The 23,809-nt window shown below is 44.7% G+C and overlaps 1 protein-coding gene across 4 annotated transcripts in view; it reads right to left on the reverse strand.

Annotated features, from left to right (window-relative positions):
• Positions 1-1,439: 1,439 nt before the first annotated feature.
• GALNT14 (polypeptide N-acetylgalactosaminyltransferase 14) overlaps positions 1,440-23,809 on the reverse strand; it is a 186,341-nt gene continuing 163,971 nt past the window's right edge. For 2 of the 4 annotated variants that reach the window (XM_043511652.1, XM_043511653.1), the window contains exons 12-15: positions 22,817-22,900; positions 21,545-21,689; positions 8,016-8,135; positions 1,440-7,317 (exon numbers count right to left, since the gene is read on the reverse strand). In XM_043511652.1, the coding sequence (XP_043367587.1) occupies positions 7,159-7,317; positions 8,016-8,135; positions 21,545-21,689; positions 22,817-22,900 (508 nt within the window). In that variant the 3' untranslated portion in view covers positions 1,440-7,158. Of the gene's footprint in view, positions 7,318-8,015; positions 8,136-18,727; positions 19,243-21,542; positions 21,690-22,816; positions 22,901-23,809 lie in introns of those variants that run through there. The other 2 variants (XM_038395335.2, XM_043511654.1) reach the window with 2 other exon arrangements.

Raw genomic sequence — 23,809 nt, forward strand, 5'->3', positions numbered from 1 at the left:
ACTTGTCTCAGTGGTTAGCTATGGTTAAACCTCCACATCCTCTGGGTTGTCACACCAGACATCGGGAGTCTTTGTAATAAGATCAGGAAATATGACACCCAAGTTCTGAATCAGAGCAAATAGACACATCTCATTTCAGAGTTGGCTCACGGATGGGTAGAGATCAGATCAGCTGTAAGAAATTCCCTTTATTGTGCAACTTGTTATTCACGCTAGGGTGAAAACAGTTTCAAAGGTGATCCCGTGCACTCCAAGGGATATCTTCTTATAGCTAATGTATTTTATACAAATCAAATTGGTTTTTGCTTCAAACATCTCTCCGGAAAGGAAAAAATCAATTTCAAGTTATAATGGCTGTGATCTTTCAAGCTAAAGATCCATTGCAAATGTGCTAAGCAGTGGGGATGCAGTGCTGTGTAGCCTGAATGTGTAAAGTGCATGTCCACACACTGCTGTGCTCAGATCAAGGTTTGGGTTTTAACCCCCACAACGCTAGGGGTTAAAATACATCATTAAAGATACTGGAAACTGTCCTCTGAACATCTGTGGATCATTTCTACAAAGCTGAGATGAGGAGCTGCATTACCGAGCTTCCTCTGCAAAGAGGCACAAAGACACACTTGGGCGGCTTTCATTGTTCAAATAATGTCTCATTGTCCACAGTCTGTCTGCAGCATGCTCAATAATGCATGATTAAAGTGTGATGCAAACATACTGTACCTTTAAGAATGGAGGCATTGCAATGCAGACCAAAACCCCAAATCCAGTAGAATTGGAGTTTCATTACAAACCTGGAATTTGGGCCAGGTTCATTTTGACCATGGGAGGACTGAATTTTGGCTTCAGGCGGAAATGATTTCAATCCACAGCTACAGGGATAGATTGCAGCTGACCCTACCTGCCCCCTAGGGGACTGAGGCAATCAAGATACCCCTTACTCCCCTGAGAGTAAAAAGAAAAAGATTACTTGTGGCACCTTAGAGACTAACAAATTTATTAGAGCATAAGCTTTCGTGAGCTACAGCTCACTTCATCGGATGCATTTGAAATGCAGGTTACAGCTCTGCCAACACAAACCACTAAGTTTCACACATCTGTAATAAGCTGCCAATCAGTTGTGTAATATGAAGGCCAGTTACAGCCAGAGCAGATGCAAAGCTTGTGCACAAATAAGTGCGAAATTAACGCTGGCAGGTGAAATGCTACATTTAAAAAGAAAACAAACCTTTGACCTGTGTTACTGGAATTATTAAAACTAAGCTATTTTTAACGTTTTGTTTTGATGTGGGTTGTACATTTTTTTTGCATGTTTCTCAGTCTGACCAATGGAAATGAACTAGTTAGTTCTTTTTTGTTTAGAACCAATTTCACTTTTATGCTTTCGTATCCTAGCTCAAGGCTACAGCATTGGGGCTGCAAAGAAAACAAGAGGCGGTTTGTTTAGCATCACCTAACATCCATGTCCACTGAATTTTATTCCCCAGAAAAAAATATTTCTGTTGGAGTTAGGGTTTCAGAAAGCTATTAACTTGGGACCAGACCTGACCTGACCCTGTCCTCCCTTTAAATACTTGTTTTATATGAAATTGTGTTTGTTTGTTTTTTGCACAACTAGGTTCAGAAGTGATGTATTTACATGAACATTTTTCACACAAGTCTACTACATGGCTGCATATGTGTATTACATACAGGGGGAGACATCAGTTAGCATGGCAACATATATAAAGAACAGGTGTGTGTTTGGTGGAGGGGAGTTTTGAAAGGGGGTTTGAACAAACATATCCATGAATGCAGACCATAGCTTTTATCAATCACAAAGCACCAATTTGGACTTCCTTAATAGGGCTAGCTATTATTTAACACCAAAGATGTAAAGAAGCTAGAGAGACAAAGCAGTAGTCTTACCAGCAAACATCCCAGCAGCTCAAGAGCACTTCCATTTTCAGCCTAATCCAGATTTAAATTAGACTCAATTAGAAAGCATGTGCAAACCATCAACTGTGACAATGTTTTACTCTTAAATGGTTCCTAGGCACTTCTAGCCAATAACACAGCAGACATGGAAATTCTAACTCCATTAAAGTTGTCCCCTTGGGCTTCAGTTTAATCCAGTGATACTTAGACCTCACTGCTTCAGGAGCCAAATTAGTGATCAACATTACCCCCAAGAGCCACAGTAGTGTGAATTCACTGTTTCATTTACTATTTAAATATGTAAAATTCTCACAGCAAAATGACTGACCAAATATTCCACAATTGGCTCTTAATATAAAAGCATCCTGACTGATTAATAATTAAATCACACAATGTTTTAATATCATGTGCTGAAAAGAGCCACTTGTGGCTCCCAAGCCTCTGTCAGAGTATCACTGGTTTAACCTACCTGCACACATTCCGGTATTAATGAACCCAACAGCTGATAGAATAAACATTGTGTAAAACTCTCTCTGTGTAAATAACATTGAAACCAGAGCTGAGAACATAATTAAAAATAGCTTATCCAGAAAAATAAGCTTTAGCTTCTTTTTCTAGTTGTGAATTGACCCTTACCTTTAGCAGTTCATGATTCTCTTGAATTTGATATTACAATTGTTTTCTTTATAATTCCTATGAATAATTCTTGGTCTGTAGTTTGATGTCTGAATAGTCAATGTCCAAAATATGAATGGGTCAGATTAAATCTGATAGGACACATGAGTCCTATTGTAACTAGGGGTAGTTCTAGGGGCAGGCTATGAGGGCAGCTGCGCTCGTTGGCAACTTCCAGGGGGTGCTGTATCACTTGGTGTTTTTTGGGGGGGCCAAAACACCTAGGGTGGCTCCTCATTGTACCCCTGTGGCCAGTGGTTTATCTGTCTGATCCATAAAGGATATGAGTCTGTTACAGCAATAGAGCCTGGCTCCTTAGCCCAAACTATAGAGATTAGCATACTTTAATTCTGAAGGTTGCTCGTATAGTCTTTAGTGTGCTGGACAAGGGGGTGGCTGCCAACATATGGTATAATAAATAATAATACTTGGCACTCCACCAGTTCAAAGCACTTTATAATCATTAACTAAGTTTCGCAAAACCTGTGTGAGATAGGTATGTATTATTCCTATTTTACAGATGGGGGAACTGAGTCCGCATTAAAACCACTTCTGCAGTTAGTGGAAGAAGCAGGATTAGAACTCAGCACATTTGACACTTAGGCACTTTCCTCTAGACCACATTCCCACTCCATGTTAGGTCTTTTCCATGACTGGATAATCATAAATCTTCAAATCAGAGTTCCTGTGTAGCCCCTTCATTTCTGAGTTACAAATTCACTTTCCATTTAATTTTCCCCAACAACTGAGTAAAATTTGGTGTTTCAGCCACTGCTCTTAGCCTTAAACTCAATTGCTATGCGACTGATAGAAGGTGAATGCAGAATGGCCTGAAATCAGGGGAACCAAATGATGATTTTGGGGAGGTGGGGAGTGTTTGGTTCCCCACTTCACACCATCTTTCAGATTAGCTCTCATTAGGTCATCAATATATTTTATAATTATATTGTTAACATAACTTGTTCACCCAGGGTAGCTCATTTTAAAAACAGCAGAAGTCTGTGTCCTTCTCTGACTTTCCTGCTTTGGATCCAATTTTCCAGACGGCTTCCATTCAGGCACAAGGACAAGTGACTTACCCAAAAGTCACAAGCCCAGCCAGGATTAGAACCTTATCTTCTCTTTCTTGATCAGTGTAAAAAGCTGCTAAATAGCATTGCTGGTGAGAGCACAGAGGTATAAATATTAGAGCTTATTTAGACACCTTGTCAACGGTCTCCCAGCTCCCAGTTTATGGCAGGTGGAATCATAATAAATATGAGAAGGAAAAACAAACGTTAAGAAAGCAAGTTAATCTGTAGCCAGAATATTTTAACAAGATAATTGAACCTGTGGGGCTGAGTTGGATTTCACCAACACTTGCTTTTCTCTTGACACCCAAAGCAAGGCTTTTCGTGAAGGCAGTAAAGAGAACATTCGCAAAGTGCTGGAGAGCTGCATGACTGCTCATATTGAGTGTCATGGGAGTCGTGCTGACATTGCTCTAAATATGTTGCTGATCTTGGGCCACGAAACAGGCTTCAGATAAAAGGCTGCATGGTGGACACGGGGGATGGACTCATCCCTCCAGGCTGCTCTGTGGTTGCTTCTGCTGTCTCATCACTGCAACATACTTTGCAGCTGCTGAGCCTGCACTAGGTGGGTAGAGGGCTGGCTGATGTGTTGTTGCAATTCCACAGCCACCTACCACACCTACATCCATCTTATCTGTGCCAAGCCTTCTCACGGGTGTTTGATGGCACACCTGTGTAGCACAGCTCCACGGACACAGGGGCTGCAGAGCCTAACTTTATGCTCTCTGTCTCCTGCCCCCAATCATCTCACAGCAGTTGCACTGCAATTAGTGCCTTCTACAAACCTGACTTGGCCCAGAGGGTTAGACCCCTGGAATAGTATTCAGATCTACCTCACCATATCAGGGAAGTGAAGTGAATTTGAACCAAGAGCTTCTTCTAACATACATTTACATACCTATACATAAATGCACATGCACACCTATGTACATGCAAATGCACATACACTTCACATATATACACAAATGCAGATGCATGCACACACATGTACACTAACACACATATATACACATACACGTGCACTTGTGCAGTGAGGTAGAGCTTTGATTTTCTGCTAAGGTGAAAAACAGGGTTTGTTGTCCAAAACACTGGTTTTGGCCATCAGCACCATGGATGTTTTGAACCCAAGGTGGGAAATGATTTGTTATTTGCACAATAGTTTATTCACCCAGTTCTGGGCGGGAGCAAACCTGTTAAAGCAGAGAATTCCAGATTTAGACCCAAAGTCAAGCTATTAATCGAATGCCCGGAGAACGCTGGAGAGCAGCAGCAGGAGCAAGGAGCAGAAATGAAGCAGCATCAAGGTATCACAGTGCAAACATGACACAGTGCAAACACGACCTTGTGCTCAAGGTAAAATCCAAGCATTTGAGAGCGGCTTTACCTCTTGGGCCCTCCCATCACTATTAGACGGTGAATTATTACAGCCTGCTTGTCATTTGCAGTGGGAAAAGCAGTTATGATTGTCACTGGCTCAAGTAAATAAGGTAACCAGCAAGGTCATTGACAGCTTTGTGGAATTGGGTTTATTTTTCCCCTGTTCTATTTTTAATTGTACTGTTTCCCACCGGAAAGCTAAGCAATGAAAATGGTGCAATGCACTGCTGTGAAATGAAGGCTTCCTTGAACCCTTTCACAATTCAAGTCCTGAGGTTCACACCATGGTGGCATATTTGATTAGTAACCTAGTCTGCAGCAGATGGAAAAGCATTTATAGCCTGGGACCCTTTGTAAATAACAATAGCTATGCTGGTGCTGCGCTTGATGTCCACGTGATTTACATGCATGGCTCCCTCCATGCACTGATGGGAGAAGCTAGTGCAGAGAAAGCCTATCCCTAGCACTATATCCAAGAAGGTGAGCTAGGTAAACTGGATAAGGGGGTGCTTCACCTCCAGATCATAGGTTTGAAACCGGCACAGAGGATGAGACTTTTGTAGGAGCTTACATGATTCAGGAGCACAAATCTCATTGACTTTCAAGTCACTTAGGCCCTTTTGAAAATCCCATCCAGCGTTGTTCTCAGAAGACATCTATGCGGGATCCTACGTGGAATGTCTTGGTGATTTCCATGCTATTGGAAAGTCCTACTCCTCCCCATTCCCTTTTGCTATGCTGGGACCTAGCCTGAAGACCAGCTCAGAAAGGATCATTTCCCCTCAACTTCGCATCCTGGGGTCTCCACTTCCCTCTCCCACTGAATCCCTTCACCCCACACAACCATTATCTTGGCATTTTACATCTGACCAATGCCTGCTTCCTGGAACCTAAACACGTTACCTCTATCATGTCCAGGAACATGACCACAGGGGAGAAAGAACCCTCAGATCTCCTGAGTTGGGGCTTTCTGCTCAGTGATGAAGCTGGGGAATCCGAAATCCTTCCTTAATCACTCACATTCTGGGAGGCAGCAACAGCATTGAGGTGGTTTTCCTCTCTCTTGCTCTCTACAACAGCCCTCTGGGTGACCCCCACCTTCATCTGTACCATGCAGAAGGAAGCCCCATCCCCTCAGGCCCAAGGGTCTTGTGCTAGCACCAGCTTTTGTATTAAGCAGATTGGAAAACGCAAATATGGCACAATTACCTTCAAATAGAAAAATATTACTTGGGTGACATAGTGTGGACATTTGAGTTATGCCAGGTGTGAAACACGAGACATGTATTGAGGTTAATGAGGAATACTCAATTATCTTGGCTTGCCTGAGCCATTCAGACAGGAGACGTAACAGTGTTATTGCTCCCCTCATGTCATCCAAAGGGTTTGTAGATTTAGCGCACTCAGACATTTGGCCCCCACTGCATTGTTTGCTGGGTTCCATGCCTGGAGAGCGATGGAAACCCCCCCGTCATCTTGATTCTGGTCACACGCACCAGATGACAACATGGGCTCTCTGTATGCCATGTGTACAGACTATATACAAAGGAGAACATGCAATATAGCTTCATTCTAGCTGCCTGCAGAAGACAAGCTCATTCACATCCATGAAAAGTGCAAGGATTACTTGGCATTTTCCGCTCGTCCCCCAGGCAACCATTTTTGTTTCCCTTTAGCATCTCCTTCCCCCACCCACCAACCTCCCCGCCACCTATGCAGCCAACTAGACACTTGTCCCCACTTTCTCTCCAAGGCTCTTCCACCAAAGTTTCCATCTTTGCAGTAAAACAATAAATACTGTACACACCGTATTTCAGTAGGGCCATCCTCAGGCCTCATCCAGGACTCAATGTTATTGAAAAACATTTAGGGATTGGTTGTGTACGGTTCTTACTCATTGACTCTATAACCCCAACTGGCCACTAACTGCAGGTCTCACAGCTGACATCCATTCTTCAACCTGGAGCTCCCCGGCCTAACCCTTTTTTTCTTTGGCTCCCACCTCACAATGAACAAGGGCGCCCAATGGTTTTGCTGTTGAGTTCCCAACAGCCTCTGCTGTGTGCCATGGCTGCTTCCAATGAAGCCCTTGCGGCTGGTTTTGCTCAGTGACAGGCGGTCAGGACATCACCATGTCCCAGCGCTGACTCATGGCTGTGCTCTCACAAGGGTTGATGACGAGCTCTCTGGTGCTCTCGTTGGTGTCCCCCATCATTTCAGTGTCCAGGCAGAGACGCGAGGCCATGTGCTCAATATGAGAACCAACTTTACCCCATCGCTGTGCAGGGAGACATGGGAAGAGGGATATGAGTGAGGGCCAGGGGATGGAGCTAGCAGTATCAACAGCTGTATAACAATAATCACCCTTTAGATACACTGCTGGCTTAACCCAAGCTGCAGCAAGTACCAGGAGAGGGCAGAAGATATTTGAACAAGGAAATTATATTCAATTCTGTTTGCCCTGGTCCTAGGAGGCGCTGAGCACCCACAGCTCCCACTGAAGTCACTGAGGACACTCCGCAATCCTTGTCAGCAGTAGGCATGTTAGATGGTAGCCTCTTCCTAGCCTCAGGCTTCAAAAATAATACGTCAGCAAAGGTTTTCTCCTCTAGCTCTGTGGTTCAAATGCCACCCAGGACATTAACTCCTGAGACATGGTAGCATCTGATGGCTGGCTGGCAGCCTGTGTGCAATGAGCTGCTGGTTCCAGCTGGGCTTCTAATGGGAAATGTCCTCATGGCCAGTGTCACTAAGAGTCATGCTCACTGACACACTCGGCTGAGAGGCCAAGGATTGAATGGGCCATAGAGACTCCACTGCCGCTAGCAGCTGTATTTCCAGGACCCAGAACGCACTGGTGGGATGATGTGGGGGAAGCTTATACTGCCATCGCCGGTGCTGTACCTGCTCTGGGGATAAACAGGACTCCAACCTCCAGGGCTGTCAAAGACAGCAACTGATCAATCAAAGACTCACCTGTTTGCCGTCACCTTCTTTGCATGGGGACAGCAGCACTTGGGAGCCGGGGAAGAGGGTGTACACTGACCAGCAGAGCTGCTGCTGGCGGATCTGATGGTTGTATGTGTATGTCCATTCCTAAAAGGAGAGAGAGGAGAAACCAGGACAAAATCAAACTGATTGTTTTAGCATCCTTTCACCTTAAAAGGTGGAAACGAATCAGTTTGGCCCAGAGCCTGATCCCTTTTAAATCAATGGCTAAAATCCCATTGGCATTCGTAGCAGTAGGGACTTCTCATTTAGGGACTAGGGAGCGTCATTTCAGTTAGTTTACCCACTACTTTGTTACCACTACACCAATGATCGACAGGGCAGAGCCAGTCCATTTGGGCACATGGGGGCACCATAGCTGCAGATTCTTGAGAGCGTGCATCGTGAATTTGGGAATCCACATCTGCATAAGCCAAAGGGAGAGTCTCAAGACCTGGAGAGAGCTGCTGGAAAAAGGCCCTGTGAGGAGAGGGACTCAAAGAGGAGGAGTGAGGGCAATAGTGGTAGAAAAGATGATCCCTTCTCTCAGTAGGAGAAGAGAGACAGAAATGGTGCCCTCTCCTTTAAATGGGATAGGATGCTTCCCCTGTGGTGTGGCTGGGGGGAGGAGGAGGACATGATGTGTAGTAGTTTTTGCTAGTCACCTGGGGTGTGATCCAGCTCCCATACAGTTCAATGGCCAAACTCCCCCTGATGCCAATGGTGCAGAAGGGAGCCCCAAATGTTTAAAGCGGCCATACAGATTATTAACTAGTTATGGTGTGCTGCCACCATGTCATTCATGCTGATCAGAATCGCCTTATAGTTTCCCTGTGGTCCCCCCACCCCATCTGCTTGTTGTAGACACCTGTGGTCTCTCATCTTCTACTTACATTGTAAGTTATTTAGCACAGAAACTGTCTCTTTGTTATGTTTGTACAGCACCTAGCACAATGGCAACCTGTTTCATGATGGCTAAATAGATAGTAATAGTAATATGAGTGTGAGATGCCTGGGCCGGGTGGTGCTCCCCCTCCTATTCAGGAGGAATTCCTGTTGGCTTCAATGGGTATCCACAGAGAGGAGAGTCGAGTGTGCTAGTAGTTATTGCCCCATTAATGCCCCCACTGTTTTTTGGCAAGCTTTCTCCCAGGAATGTTTCCCTCTCTGGGCAGGGTTCCTTCTATTCATGTCTCATCCATTGCTTGCCTCTATGTATATGTTAACTAGGCGTTCATCCTGCAACGTCTCGCCCACATGCTCAGGGTCTAACTGATCGCCATATCTGGGGTCAGGAAGGAATTTTCCCCTGTGTCAGATTGGCAGAAACCCTGGAGGTTTTTCACCTTCTTCTGCAGCATGGGGCATGGGGCACTTGCAGGTTTAAACTAGAATAAATGGTGAATTCTATGTAACTTGAAGTCTTTAAACCATGATTTCAGGACTTCAGTAACTCAGCTAGAGGTTAGGGGTCTATTACAGGAGTGGGTGAGTGAGGTTCTGTGGCCTGCAATGTGCAGGAGGTCAGACTAGATGATCACGATGGTCCCTTCTGACCCTAAAGTCTAAGTCTGAAATTATCCAGGCAGGGATGGCTTTGTTCCACGCATGTGTGCATTGATCGGGTGAGAGCTGGTGGGAAGTAGTCCACCATTCTGCACTATAACTGGGTAGAGTAACTCAATGGGCACATTCTTTGCTTGTAACTTTACACTAGGCTCAATCCCCAGCTTTTTAAAACACTTAGCGACAAGGAGGGTGAAGAGAAAGGAAATCAGCAGCAACTGGAAGTGGGTTGCTGCGAGGGGTTGGTAGTGGGGGAAAGGACTGGTTCCTAAGGGTGTAGTCACCAGCCAGGGGAAGGAGCTGGAGGGCATGAAGTGGAAGAGTACAGGTCAAATAATTCCAGGGGGAAGTTGGAGGATAGGGCAGCCATAGTAGTGGGAGAGTCAGCAGTGGCAGGGGACGGGCTGACAAAAGGAATTAGCAAAAAGAAAAGGAGTACTTGTGGCACCTTAGAGACTAACAAATTTATTTGAGCATAAGCTTTTGTGAGCTACAGCTCACTTCATCGGATGCATTTTACTATTTGTGAGCTGTAGCTCACGAAAGCTTATGCTCAAATAAATTTGTTAGTCTCTAAGGTGCCACAAGTACTCCTTTTCTTTTTGCGAATACAGACTAACACGGCTGCTACTCTGAAACCTGTCAAAAGGAATTAGGAGGCAGCTGTAAATCAGAAGCAATGAGAGAAGCAAGGAAACCTCTGAGGAAGCAGGCAACAAGATAGGAGAGGTGGGAGGGAGCTGATGCTGACTTAGAGAGAAGCAGGGAGGAGCCACAGCTGTTTACAGATGACCCAGTATATGAGAGCAGCTAGACTGGGGTGGGTCAGTGGAGAAGCCTCCAGTGCTTGGAGCAGTGACTTCCAGGCTGGTACTGGAAGATGGAAAGGCTGCTTCACAAAGCCCTGCAACACTTTGTTAATGTGAAGGGACTTAATGGAGAATGGCCTGATTTTCAGAGGTGCTCAGAACCTGCAGCTCCCACTGACTTTGATTTGTAAAGGTTTCAGGCCGCATTATTTTGCATTATTAGAGAGAGAGAACACCTTCTGCCCTCAATAGTGCAACACAATATGGTCAGCAGTTCTAACCCCTTTCATAGAAAGATAGACAGCAACAGGCTTTTAGCTCTTGGGCATATAAATTCTGTTTGATCTCGGCATTTAGCCACCTAAAAAGGAAAATGTGCATTGTACAAAAGGCCCAAACCTACAAAGACTTTACACTTTGTCTCACTTTTCTGTGCTTCTTGGGACCAGCGTCCACGATCTTCTACCAGAAATCAAAGCTAGCTGCTTACATGGGCTGCCCGCAGGCTTATCAGAGAGAGTTGCCCAGGATTTCAACCCAAGCAAGAAGCATGCATTCTGGAGACGTACACTGCGCCCAAAGAGCCTTGTGGCAGCTCATTTTTCTTTGTCAGTTAGCTTTACCTTACAGCTGTTGAATTCCAACCCTTCTACCGTACGTGCTGTCAGCTGCTGTGCAAGCGACCATCCTGGGAAATTGTGTGCCAGATTAGTCCTGCATCTGTCAAGAATCAAGCCCCCTGGGGCAGATCCAGCACCTGTTCTTGGCGCCTGTACCTCCCATAAACTGCTCTGAAAATTGATGTCACCCTCTTAACGAATTCTCCTTTTAAATAAAGGGGGGCCCAAGCCTAAACCATGGCTCTGAATGTGCCTAACTCTGGGGGAAGTTAACTTTGTACCTTCAGCTCATTGCTCTGGGCCCACACTGATTCACGGGGTATTATCTTACTAAACAAGTAGCCCCATTGGCTTCAAATCGACTACTAGAAAAATTTACTATTCTAGTGAGTCATCAGGAGCTCCTTTCTATACTACAACCCGCCCTGTACACACCTCCCCTCTAAACGGGACCATCCTCCCATTTAGCAATATGGAAAGGGTGACCCCTGTGATGAGACTCTCATCTACTACTCATTGTAAAGCAGTAGACATGAGCCCTTTATAAGCAGGTTTATACGGCAACAACACAATAGGGAATCCTCAACCGGTTCGAAACTGTGATGGGGGAAGGAGAGGGGCAATAAGAGAACCAGTTTCAAAGTCATCATGATCCAAGCCCCCTTTCTTAAGGATTGGGTTGGTAGTGGGAGAACATAAGAATGCTCACACTGGATCAGACCTATGGTCCATCTCGCCCAATATCCTATCTTCCAACAGTGGCTGGAGCCAGCTGCTTCAGAGGGAATGAACAGAACAGGGCAATTATTGAGTGATCCATCCCCTATCACCCAGTCCCAGCTTCTGGCAGTCAGATGCTTAGGGACACCGAGAGCATGGGGTTGCATCCCTGACCATCTTGGCTAACGGCCATTGATGGACCTGTCCTCTACGAATTTATCTAATTCTTTTTTTGATCCCAGTTATTCTTCTGGCCTTCACAACATCCTCTGGCAATGAATGCGACAGGTTGACTGTGTAGTGCATGCAGAAGTACTTCTCTATGTTTGTTTTAAACCTGCTTCCTATTAATTTCAGCAGGTGACCCCTGGTTCTTGTGTTATATGAAAAAATAAATAACACTTCCTTATTCATTTTCTCCACACCAGTCATGATTTTATAGCCTTCTATCACATCCCCCCTAGTCATCTCTTTTCAAAGCTGAACAGTCCCGGGTTTTTTAATCTCTCCTCATACGGAAGCTGTTCCCTACCCCTAATCATTTTGTTGTCCTTTTCCAATTCTAATATATCTTTTTTGAGATGGGGTTATCAGAACTGCATGCAGTAGTGAAGGTGCAGGCATATTATGGATTGGAGGATTGGGCCAAAAGAAATCTAATGAGGTTCAATAAGGATAAATGCAGGGTCCTGCACTTAGGATGGAAGAATCCAATGCACCGCTACAGACTAGGGACCGAATGGCTCGGCAGCAGTTCTGCGGAAAAGGACCTAGGGGTGACAGTGGACGAGAAGCTGGATATGAGTCAGCAGTGTGCCCTTGTTGCCAAGAAGGCCAATGGCATTTTGGGTTGTATAAGTAGGGGCATAGCGAGCAGATCGAGGGACGTGATCGTTCCCCTCTATTCGACACTGGTGAGGCCTCATCTGGAGTACTGTGTCCAGTTTTGGGCCCCACACTACAGGAAGGATGTGGATAAATTGGAAAGAGTACAACGAAGGGCAACGAAAATGATTAGGGGTCTAGAGCACATGACTTATGAGGAGAGGCTGAGGGAGCTGGGATTGTTTAGTCTGCAGAAGAGAAGAATGAGGGGGGATTTGATAGCTGCTTTCAACTACCTGAAAGGGGGTTTCAAAGAGGATGGCTCTAGACTGTTCTCAATGGTAGCAGATGACAGAACGAGGAGTAATGGTCTCAAGTTGCAATGGGGGAGGTTTAGATTGGATATTAGGAAAAACTTTTTCACTAAGAGGGTGGTGAAACACTGGAATGCGTTACCTAGGGAGGTGGTAGAATCTCCTTCCTTAGAGGTTTTTAAGGTCAGGCTTGACAAAGCCCTAGCTGGGATGATTTAACTGGGACTTGGTCCTGCTTTGAGCAGGGGGTTGGACTAGATGACCTTCTGGGGTCCCTTCCAACCCTGATATTCTATGATTCTATGATTCTATGATTTATATATTTGCATTATGATATTTTCTGTCTTATTATCTATCCTTTTCCTAATGATTCCTAACATCCTGTTAGCTTTTTTCACCACTGCTGCACTTCGAGCAGATGATTTCAGAAAACTATCCACAGTGACTCCGAGATCTCTTTCTGAAGTGGCAACAGCTAATTTAGACCCCATCATTTTGTATGCATAGTTGGGATTATGTTTTCCAATGTACATTACTTTGCATTTATCAACATTGAATTTCATCTGCCATTTTGTTGCCTAGTCACCCAGTACAGTGAAATACCTTTATAACTCTTTGCAGTCAGCTTTGGATTTAACTATCTTGAATAATTTTGTATCATCTGCAAATTTAGCCATCTCACTGTTTACCCCTTTTTTTCCAGATCATTTAGGAATATGTTGAATAGCAGTGGTTCCAGTACAGATCTTTAGGGGAATCCCACTATCTACCTCTCTCCACTGTGAAAACTGACTGTTTATTCCTATCCTTTGTTTTCTATCTTTAACCAGGTACTGATCCATGAGAGGACCTTCCCTCTTATCCCATGACTGCTTATTTTGCTTTAAAGTCTTTGGTGAGGGATCTTGTCAAAGGCTTTCTGAAACTCCAAGGCTACTGTATCCAGTGGATCTCCCTTCTCCATGTGTTTGTGGACCTCTTCAAAGAATTCTAATAGATTGGTAAGGCATGTTTTTTTTTACAAGAGCCCCGTTGACTCTTCCCCAACATATGGTGTTCATCTATGTGTCTGATAATTCTGTTCTTTACTATAGTTTCAACCAGTTTGCCTGGCACTGAAGAGAGGCTTTCCCGGCCGTAATTGCCGGGATTGTCTCTGGAGCTATTTTTAAAAATCGGCATTGCATTAGCTATGCTTCAGTCATCTGGTATAGAGGCTGATTTAAGCTCAGAGAAGGGTGTCAATGTTCAGAGGCCCCTCTGAACAATCTGAATATCAGGTGGGAAATCTAAAGACAACACCATGCGCCTGACTTTTTAGAACTGATTATCTCCCACAGCCTGAGCTAAAGTCAACTAAAAAAAAAAAAATCAGACTCTTTGGGAACTGCTTCTCTCGTGGCATTATGGCACTTTCACTTTCAGCCCTACTGCTGACAAGGTACAAGAAAAGGAAAAATACTGGAAAAATAAAGTGAACTGAACACTTCTAAACCTGCAAGATGCTTTGCTTTGAAATATGGGGTGTGTGGGGGCAAAGGCCCATGTGGGTTCTTATTTTATCCCATTCAACCTTTGTTTGGATCATTTCAGGTAAGTGTACCTACTTCCTCCTCACAATAGACCATGTTATCGTTCCTCAGATTCTTAATGCATCAGGTAAAGATAGGTACACCGTAGGGCTGAGTACAAGCTTCAACTCTCATATGATCTAGGGCTGGAGGTGCGCAGAGCATTCTGGTATAGCTCTGATCCAGGTGAGTCCCCATAGAGTGTACCGGCTGTAAAGGCAGCAGATTGTCCAGAAGAGGCCACTCTGCAGGCTGAGGGCCTACCACGGATGGGATGTGACAGTGGACATGAGGTGATGCAGAGACTACAGTTACAGCTTTGCAAAGACAAGCCAGCCTCTTGTTACAAGGTGGTGGAATTGTGTCTGCTAGTGGCGGGGGGGGGGGGGGGAGGAAGGGGGAGAGAAGGAGGAAAAGGGGAATGGGGCTGGATAGAGCAGAGAGGGTCACCAGCTGGTCACAATAAATGGCAATGCCATTTGCTAAATGTGCTAAATGCTTTCCTCTGAAATCCCAGCTATGCTAACTCCAGTTGAGGCTTGGGACTATTTTTCAAAACTTTAACATCATTCAAGGAGGCATCTGTCACTGCTACTCAGCATCGTTATGAATTAATGACATGATTTCAAATCGGCACCTTCAGCTTAGTGTAGGCTGGTTGACAAATAAAAAGAACTCCTCTCAGCCAATCAGAGAGCAGCCAGCTGGAAACCCTAGATAATGCGGGAAGCCTAGCGAGGTTCTACTTTTGAGATACAAGAGCACAGCTGTGCCCTGAGGCTGGAGAAGGAACAAGGTAAGGAAGGATTAAAGCAAATTGTTCCTGGAGAAACCTGGGGTGATCTCAGTTTATCAGTAATTATTTTATTAATATAAATAATTAATAACTCAGTGTAACATTATAAAAAGAAAAGGAGTACTTGTGGCATCTTAGAGACTAACAAATTTGTTAGTCTCTAAGGTGCCACAAGTACTCCTTTTCTTTTTGCGAATACAGACTAACACGGCTGCTACTCTGAAACCTGTAACATTATAATTAGCATTCTATAGTCCCTTCCATCTAAGGCTCTCAATGTGCCTCATTGCTATTAGTTGATCAGCTTTTCTCATGCCCTGCTGAGGTAGGTATTATCATCTCCATCTTACAAATTGGGAAGCTGAGGTACAAGAGAGGTGACATGTCTCAACTAATATCACTTAGCACCAGTGCTGGAACAGGGTCGAGAACTCCCGGGGTCGGCTGACTTCCTACTCTGTCATCTACTCTAACTATTACATTACACTGTCTCCCAGGGCAGTGAGCAGCTTGATTTTTTATGTGTTTTAAAAAGCTCACATGGCCAGACCAGGGCCAGTGCAATAGCATACTTAATAAATTGCCTAGTGGGAGGTTGTGGAATCTCCATCATTAGAGATTTTTAAGAGTAGGTTAGACACTCCTGTCAGGGATGGTCTAGAATGATAATATTTAGTCCTGCCATGAGTGCAAGGGACTGAACTAGATGACTTCTCAAGGTCCCTTCCAGTCCTACAATTCTATGAATCCTTTGTGTGCTACCCTCTACCAAGCCCATCTAAGGCCACACCTTTTAAGTACTAGCCTTTATTTGCAATTGCCCAGGAAGGCTAATATTAAATGCCAAGAGCCTCACTGGGGCCACTTTAGAAGATGTGTTAAACATGCCAATGCAGTCAAGTGAGGTAAAGGGAGAGCTGCTCTCAACAGCTCTATTAGCTCTCCAGTCCCTATTTTGCCACATAAGCCACAGCATGTGTTCAGTAGGTAGATGCTGCCTTAACACTCCTCACCTATTGGCCCTGATTCCGGACTAGGCTGCTGCCTCTCTGCTGTGACTGATCCACCATAAAGTGACAGTTAAGTTGGCCTAACTGTTCCCAGTGAACATACCTGGTGTATGACACTTTTCTGGGAAGTGCATGACTCAGTGACCCTGCACTGCCCCGTCGCAGTATCCAGTGTGGGGGAATGCCAGGGAAGCAGCAAGAGTGAGAGAGGGCATTTTGGGAAAGGGAGGAGCTATGAGCAGAGTGCTCTGCTCTCAGCTATTCATTCAAAATTGCAATAAGTTAGAGCTTCCCTTGGAGCAAACACTGAGGTTTTAAAGTCACCTTTGCCATCCCCTGCCCGCACCCAGCTCAGAGTTTGGGCCACTGCATTTTGCAGGATTACAGTAGGGTCCTGGGGACCTGGATTCAGTGGTCCAAGAAGGTCTTAAGTACGAGGGAGTCTCTGGAAACCAAGAGTCTATCCAGGAGGGGTCAAAGGAGAAGATCAAAATGTCTGATCAAGTAAGGTTGGTTTGGGCAAAGAGGCCGCGTTCACTGGGGCTTCGGGGAGGAAGATCAAGGAGCTCATTAAGGAGGGACAGAAAAAGGAAGAAAATCTGAGAGGCAGAGCAAGGATTTAGGAGGGAGACGCTGTGATGGGGGATGGTTCTGCTGTTTTTCAGACCCTGAAAGTTTTGGTGGATCCACAGTTTTTGTAGTGCTAGTCCTCCCCTCGGATGGCTAGCAGTGAACCGCGAACTTTGGGACACAGCTGCCAAGTCAGGTCACCATACTGTAGTTCTCTCACATTAGGACTCAATGACGCAGCATCACAGTGTTCTGTCGGAGAGTGGCAGCTTCTCTCTCCTAACGCACAGTCATCTTGCTGCTGCCGCTGCCGTGCTCAAGTGTATCGAGGCCTAAGAGGCTTCTGATTTTTCTTCTCAAGCATGTCAAGCTGCCGGAAAGTGCTAAGGATTAATGGATTTATTAAATGAATCCCAGAGTCAGAAATCTATTCTAAAAAGGTTCCTGCACAGCCTACTATCAACTGATGCTCTGTTACAACAGAAAACAAATGCACAAGATAACCGGTGACATCTTCATTAGAGGATCCAGGGCAAAATTACGATCAATTATTTATTCCCAAATGCATTTTGCTAGCGAAGAGCTAAATCAAACAATTCCTTTAGTAAATGAGACGCAATATGCAAAAATACCAAGCTTCTGGCCGGGAGCACTGTAGATACAGCACACTCAGCCCTGGAAAATCAGCATCTAGTCCTGCTCCACAGAACTCCCTCCACACAGCTGACTTAAGGACTGGCATCCTTGGACTCAGCAGGGAGCAATGCCACACCTTCCTCACCAGAGGGGAGAATGCCACAATGCAGGGAGGGAGGGATGGGACCAGGAGGGAGGCGGCCTGGACTCTCCTGGCTCTGCCACTGATTCACTGTGGCAAATCAACACATGGCTATCGTTTTCAAAGGGGCTTAATTATCATGTGACAAATCTGTCTCTGCCTCAGTTTCTCCACCTCTAAAATAGGCATTATACTAAACTACATCAGAAGGGTGTTGTGTAAATGAAGGCCAGTTCCTCAAAGGTGTAAATCTGCCTAGCTCCTAGATCCACTGAAGTCAATGGAGCTTCATCAGTTATACCAATCAAGGCTTTGGCTCTTAATTCATTAATGTTTGCAAAGGGCTTAGAGAGCATTGTATGGAAGGGGCCATGGAAGTGCAAATAAGTAACCAATATACTACTACTAATACTCATGGGGAAAGGTCTTGCACAGACAGGATCCTTTCAATGTATTTGGTGCACATCAAGAAACACAGCCTTGTTTTGGATAAACCCATTTTCCAAATAATCAAACTTTGATTAAACAAGATTGGACTCAACTATGATAGGATATAATTGACAGGAAATGCACTGTTTTCTACAGTCATAAATGCACATAAGCAGGATTTTGAATGACTGCCTATTCTATATTTTGTGATCTGTTAATGGAAGTCCCAATGGCAATGCACACATTTAGGCTTCGCATACACTACCACTTTTGTCGGTAAAACAGTTGTCGGTCAGGGGCGTGAAAAAACACACTCCTGACCAACATAAGTTTCACCTACAAAAGTGCTGGTGTGGACAGCACTGTGTCGGCAGGAGAGGCTCTCCTGCCAACATAGCTAAGCTTGCTCATTGGGGGTGGTTTAATTATGCTGGCGGGAGAGCTCTCTCCTGCTGGCAAAGAGTGGCTACATGGGAAAAATTATAGCAGCACAGTTGTAACAGTATAGCTGTGCCACTGTCAGGGTCCATAGTGTACAGATAGCCTTAAGGGACAGAGTAATTTACAACATTTTTGTGATAATCTAAACTTTAAAGGAACACTGTCAACTTAACAATCATATTTTTGTCTCTACCTACTTTAGTTATAAGTAACACCTAAGCTGTAAAGAAGCTACAGAGGAAAAGCAGCAGTCTTCGTGCAGTTGTTACTATTTTGTGGAACGTCAGTTTCATTGTTCTTCTTGTACTACCTGTTCTTCTGCAGAGTTAGTCCTAGAGCTAGACAAAAAATGGATTTTTCATCCCACAGGAAAGTTTGACATTTTGAAACTATTTTTCACCTTGAATCAGAGCGGAAAGTCAAAATGTCAAAAAATGTTGTGGAACAAGAAATTCTGAAAAGTTCCTAATCAGAAATATCAAAACAAAAATGTTGTTTCCTTTTGATCAAAAATGTTAATTTGATATGTTGAAATTATCATTTTTCATTCAAAATATCATGACATTGCAAATGGCATTTCATTTTGAAACATTGGCTTGAAGCAACATTTTTTATTCTGATTTTCCCAATTGGAAAAATTTGAAAATGGTGTCAAAATGCATTGAAACTTCCAGTTTTGACTAGACCGCATTTTCTGAGAAAATTTTTTACACAACAGGTTTCAGCCAGCTCTAGTTAAGCCTTTCCCCTGGTGTTTGTGTGGATCTTCTACACAGCAGCAGACAAAAGAAAACGATTTTTAAAACCAGGATAATGTGACCATTATACTATAAAAATTGTCACAGAAATTCCGTGGTAACACCTGGAATCCAACTTGCCATTGTCTATTTAACAGTACAGAAAAGTAGCCTTTTTGCATGTATTAGAGATGCAGAAAGGTAGGTTAAATGCATATACCACAGCAGTCCTCATTTGCACATGCAAATTAGGTAATTCTGCAACAATATAGCCACTTTTGGTCACTTATGTGACTAATTACCCACTTTGCATGTGTAACCCCCACACACTTAGGCTATGTCTAGGGTGACCAAACGGCAAGTGTGACAAATCGGGATGGGGGTAGGGGGTAATAGACACCTATATAAGACAAAGTCCCAAATATCGGGACTGTTCCTATAAAATTGGGACATCTGGTCACCCTAGCTATGTCTACACTACAAGCTAGAGGTGTGATTCCCCTGCTCTTGTACACATGCTTGCACTAGCTAACATAAATCACAGTGTAGCCATGGTAGCATGGGTAGTGGCAGGTTGGCCGTGCCTCCACTGCTGCTACCCATGCTACTTCAGCTACACTTCTACTTACGCTTGTGTGAGCCTGATGAGAGCTAGCATGAGTATGCGTACACAAGCAGGGGAATCCCACCGTTCAGGCTGGTGCGTTGATGCAACAGCACCCCCTTTGGCCACGTAGAATGTTGAACCAGAGTTCACACAGTCTGGCCGGGATATGTGGTTTTCTCTTTATTCTTAGTGGGGTCAGCTGGTCCTGGTATCCAGGGGTGGAATTTCCCTCAGTTTTTAAGTCTCTCAGGTGTTAGTAGGGGAACCCAGGACTGCCCACTCCAGAGTTGCAGCTCAGCACCCTTAAGCCAAATACGCAGAATTGGGCCTACACAACTCTTCCTGCTGCACCATGAGCTCCTTCCTACCCTCACTGGTTTTCATAGGTTTTTCAGCCTTTTGGTCCAGTTGTCCTTTCTCAGGATGTGGACTCTGTAAGGCTCCTCAGCAGCTTGCTGGTAGGAGTTTCCTTCTCCAGACTGCTTGCTTCTCTGACAGCAGCCCTGCCCCTCTGCCTCCCAGCAATTATTCGCACATCTGCTGTGAGGGAGCCAATCAGCCTTGGCCAGCAGTTCTTGCCTTAACCCCTTGGCTGCAGGTCCAGCATGGGGTATATACTCCCCATGACACACCCCTAGCTCACAATGTAGACATAGCCCTTGTGAGAGTTGCACATGTACAGTTACTGCATTTGTGTGAACAAAGTAGGTGTACAGTTACATACTATCTATTTTTACAGCTCCCATCACTGGAGTATCTGAGCACCTCATAGACCTTAATGAACTTATTTTCATAGCACTTCTGTGGAGTAGGGAAGTGTATTATACCTGTTTAACAGAGGGGAAACTAAGGCTCGAAGAGATTAAATGACTTGCCCAAGGTCACACAGGAAGCCTGTGACAAAGACAGGATTTGAACCCAGATCTTCCGAGTCCAAAGACCTCAGCAGAAGACCACCCTTCCTATTCTAATGTGTCTGAGAATCTGGAGCAGAGAACACATGCTGACTGATGTTGCAGATTTCTTCTCTCAGTGAGATTTTGAAAAATAAATGAGGTCACGCTCATTAAGCTCCTGCTAGTTTAATGGGCAATTTAATATTGTATGAATGCAGACTATGAAGTTATAAATACCATTGCAATTCAGTACATTTTGAAATAGAAAGAGGAGTAAATAGGTCACAAAGATGAGTGGAAATTATAGTTTTCATTTTCTTCCTCTGATCTCTGCATTTGAATTGCATGTGAAAAGCAGAGAGGTCTGGGTGACCTGAGCTGCCAACGAGGAGTGCTCAGTGCAGCTCAGGAAAGGCGGGTTAGGCCAAAGGTGGTCTTAAGCCATCTTTGAATTCACTTGACTCTGGGGCTGTCTGGTTGCAGGGCTAGTCGCCTGGTGGCTGCAGCAATTGACAGGGGCTGCCAATGGCCCCAAGTGATTTTGATTGACTGATTGATTGGCAACTGGGGATGATCAGGGGTTCCTCATCTCACCTCCACCCCCTTTTCCCAACCACTGGGAAGGGAAGTGGTAGAAGCTCAGTGCCACACAGAGATTGTCCTGCAGGGGGCAATCTTCCAACGGCCGACTATGCGGGCAAAGCTGTCCCCATAAACTAGAGGCTCAGGGCCCCTGACGGATCAGCTTTGAGACCCCCCAGGTGAACTCCTATGTGTAGCTCAGCTTTCTTTTCATCTGTATTAGAGGGGCAGGCCTAAAACAGTTACCTGTGCCACTGCTGCCACACCTTTGCTGCTGATACAGGGATTTAAGCTCAGGATGGGGAACTCCTGATCTTCAGACTTCTGGGACTCCAGACACCTCTGTCTCTGCCGGATCATTCCAGACCGATACAATGATTCCTCAGGAATCCTGGGGAAATAACCCAAGATGATGTTACCTGCTGTAGACATGCCTGGCACTCAGAGAAAGGGGGGGCTGTTCACCTAGTTGGATGGATTCGTTTCTGAAACAAAGAACTGCAATACCCATCACAATGATGGAGTCACTATGTGTATTACAGAGGATGGCTATTTACATTGCAGAACAGGTATCTCATGATGGACTGAGAGCCTTCCTATGTAGCATCACTCCAGGAGATAGGCTAAGAACATGGCATTTGGCAAATACAGCAGACAGAAATAAATTGGGTGCCTGTTAAAGGTCTGACTTTGACTCACAAGTGTGAGGGAATCTCAAATTCAGCTGCCCACCAGTCTTTCACTCTCAGTGCAATGCCTCTTTGTATGAAGAAAGCTCTATACAGTCAGAGCTCATCTACACATGATATGCTACAGCGGCACAGCTGCACCACTTTAGGGCTTCAGTGTAGACACTACCTAGGCTGATGGGAGGGGTTCTCTCATTGGCGTATGTAATCCACCATCCCGAGAGGCGGTGGCTAAGTCATCAGAATTCTTCCATCAACCTAGTGCATTCTACACCAGGGATTAGGTTGTCTTATCTACGTCACTCCGGGATGTAGAGTTTTCACATCCCTGAGCAACATAGCTGGGTCAACCTAACTTTTTAGTGTAGACGAAGCCTAACTCTCAGTTTTTTTTCTCTCTCTGACTCCATATTCAATCACTCCCAGTGGGTCCCTGGATGCATCTCCAGAATCCTTTGCACCATTTCCTAAGATGGCTGATGGTAGCCACTGAGGGAATTGCTGCAATGGCTTCTGGTACACTTCTGGTGCCTGTGGGGGAGCCAGTTGAAAGTAGCTAAAAAAACACGTTAGCAGAAAACCTGAGACACAGAGTGAGATGGGCTCTGGCTCAGCAGCCCTCAGGCATCTGCTGTTGCCTCTGGCAGAGAACAACTTCCTGAAAAAGGTTCATCATCATCATCACTCAGTGATGATTTCTGAGTTCTCCCCTCTCCCACAGAACCTGAAAGCACTGGTGGAAACAGAGGTCAGTGATTTATCCGTCACATCCCAATCAGCTGGCACTAAATCTTTATGAAGAAGCATATAACCAAGAATTGGCCAATACCTAAGTTCTGGATAAACATTTTCCAGGTACCACTGGAAGGTCTGGCATTTCAAGCTCTTCCTCAGTTCCAGTCTGCTCTGGATGCTGTGGGGGAAAAACATGACGTAGTTATAATAATTGCATTGAACACACAGATGTTACATATGGAGGCAAATCTGAGTCACGAAGATCAGATCCAAGTCACAAGGGAGGAAGAAAAGGTTTGTATATGTACCAAGCCAATAACATGCAAGACTGGGAGTCAAGAGCTCTGGCGTCTATTCCCTACTCTGCCACTAATATGCCGTATGACCTTGGGCAAATCATTTCACCTCTCTATACCCTGTCTGTAATATGGGACTAATGATACTTCTCCACCTTTGTACAGTGCTTTGAGATTGAAGGAAGAACAGGCTGATATAAGAAGAAAATATTTAATATATGCTATTTAATGTACTAAATAAATATTAAATTAATAGATGAATTTTACATGAAATGAATATATATTATATGCTAATAAAATAATAATAATGTCCTAATTCAGCAAAGCACTTAAATATGTGCTTAAATCCCTTTGAAGTCAGTGGGATTTAAGCACATGCTTAAGCACCTATTGATGTCTAGGAGGCAGGCAGGCACAAGCCTGTCTGCATCTGAATGCTCCTCCCACAGCCTAAGGGAAGAGCTACTGGACCCAGGATTCAAATGAGGACAGGGGACAACTTTTTTTTCCCCCTTCTTACTGGTACTTTGATTAATCAAGGCCAAATTTACCAACTGGGGGAGCATACTGTACAGAGTAGCTGTTTCCTGGTTCCAATCCACTACCTGTGTAGGCCATGCCCCCTTTTAACCGTCAAGCTGAGCAAGTGTCAAGCTAGCACATGTGGGCTGTTAGTAACTGTGAAGCAGTAGGAAGCATTCCACACAGTTTGCTTGCCCCTTCCCAGAACCCGGTGTCCTCTGCAGTCCTGTTTGCCTGGTGTGACAGAGCTTTTCCTTCCCTCTGTGCTG

The sequence above is a fragment of the Dermochelys coriacea genome, chromosome 3 (genome assembly GCF_009764565.3).
Source record: "Dermochelys coriacea isolate rDerCor1 chromosome 3, rDerCor1.pri.v4, whole genome shotgun sequence".
NCBI lineage: Eukaryota > Metazoa > Chordata > Testudines > Dermochelyidae > Dermochelys > Dermochelys coriacea.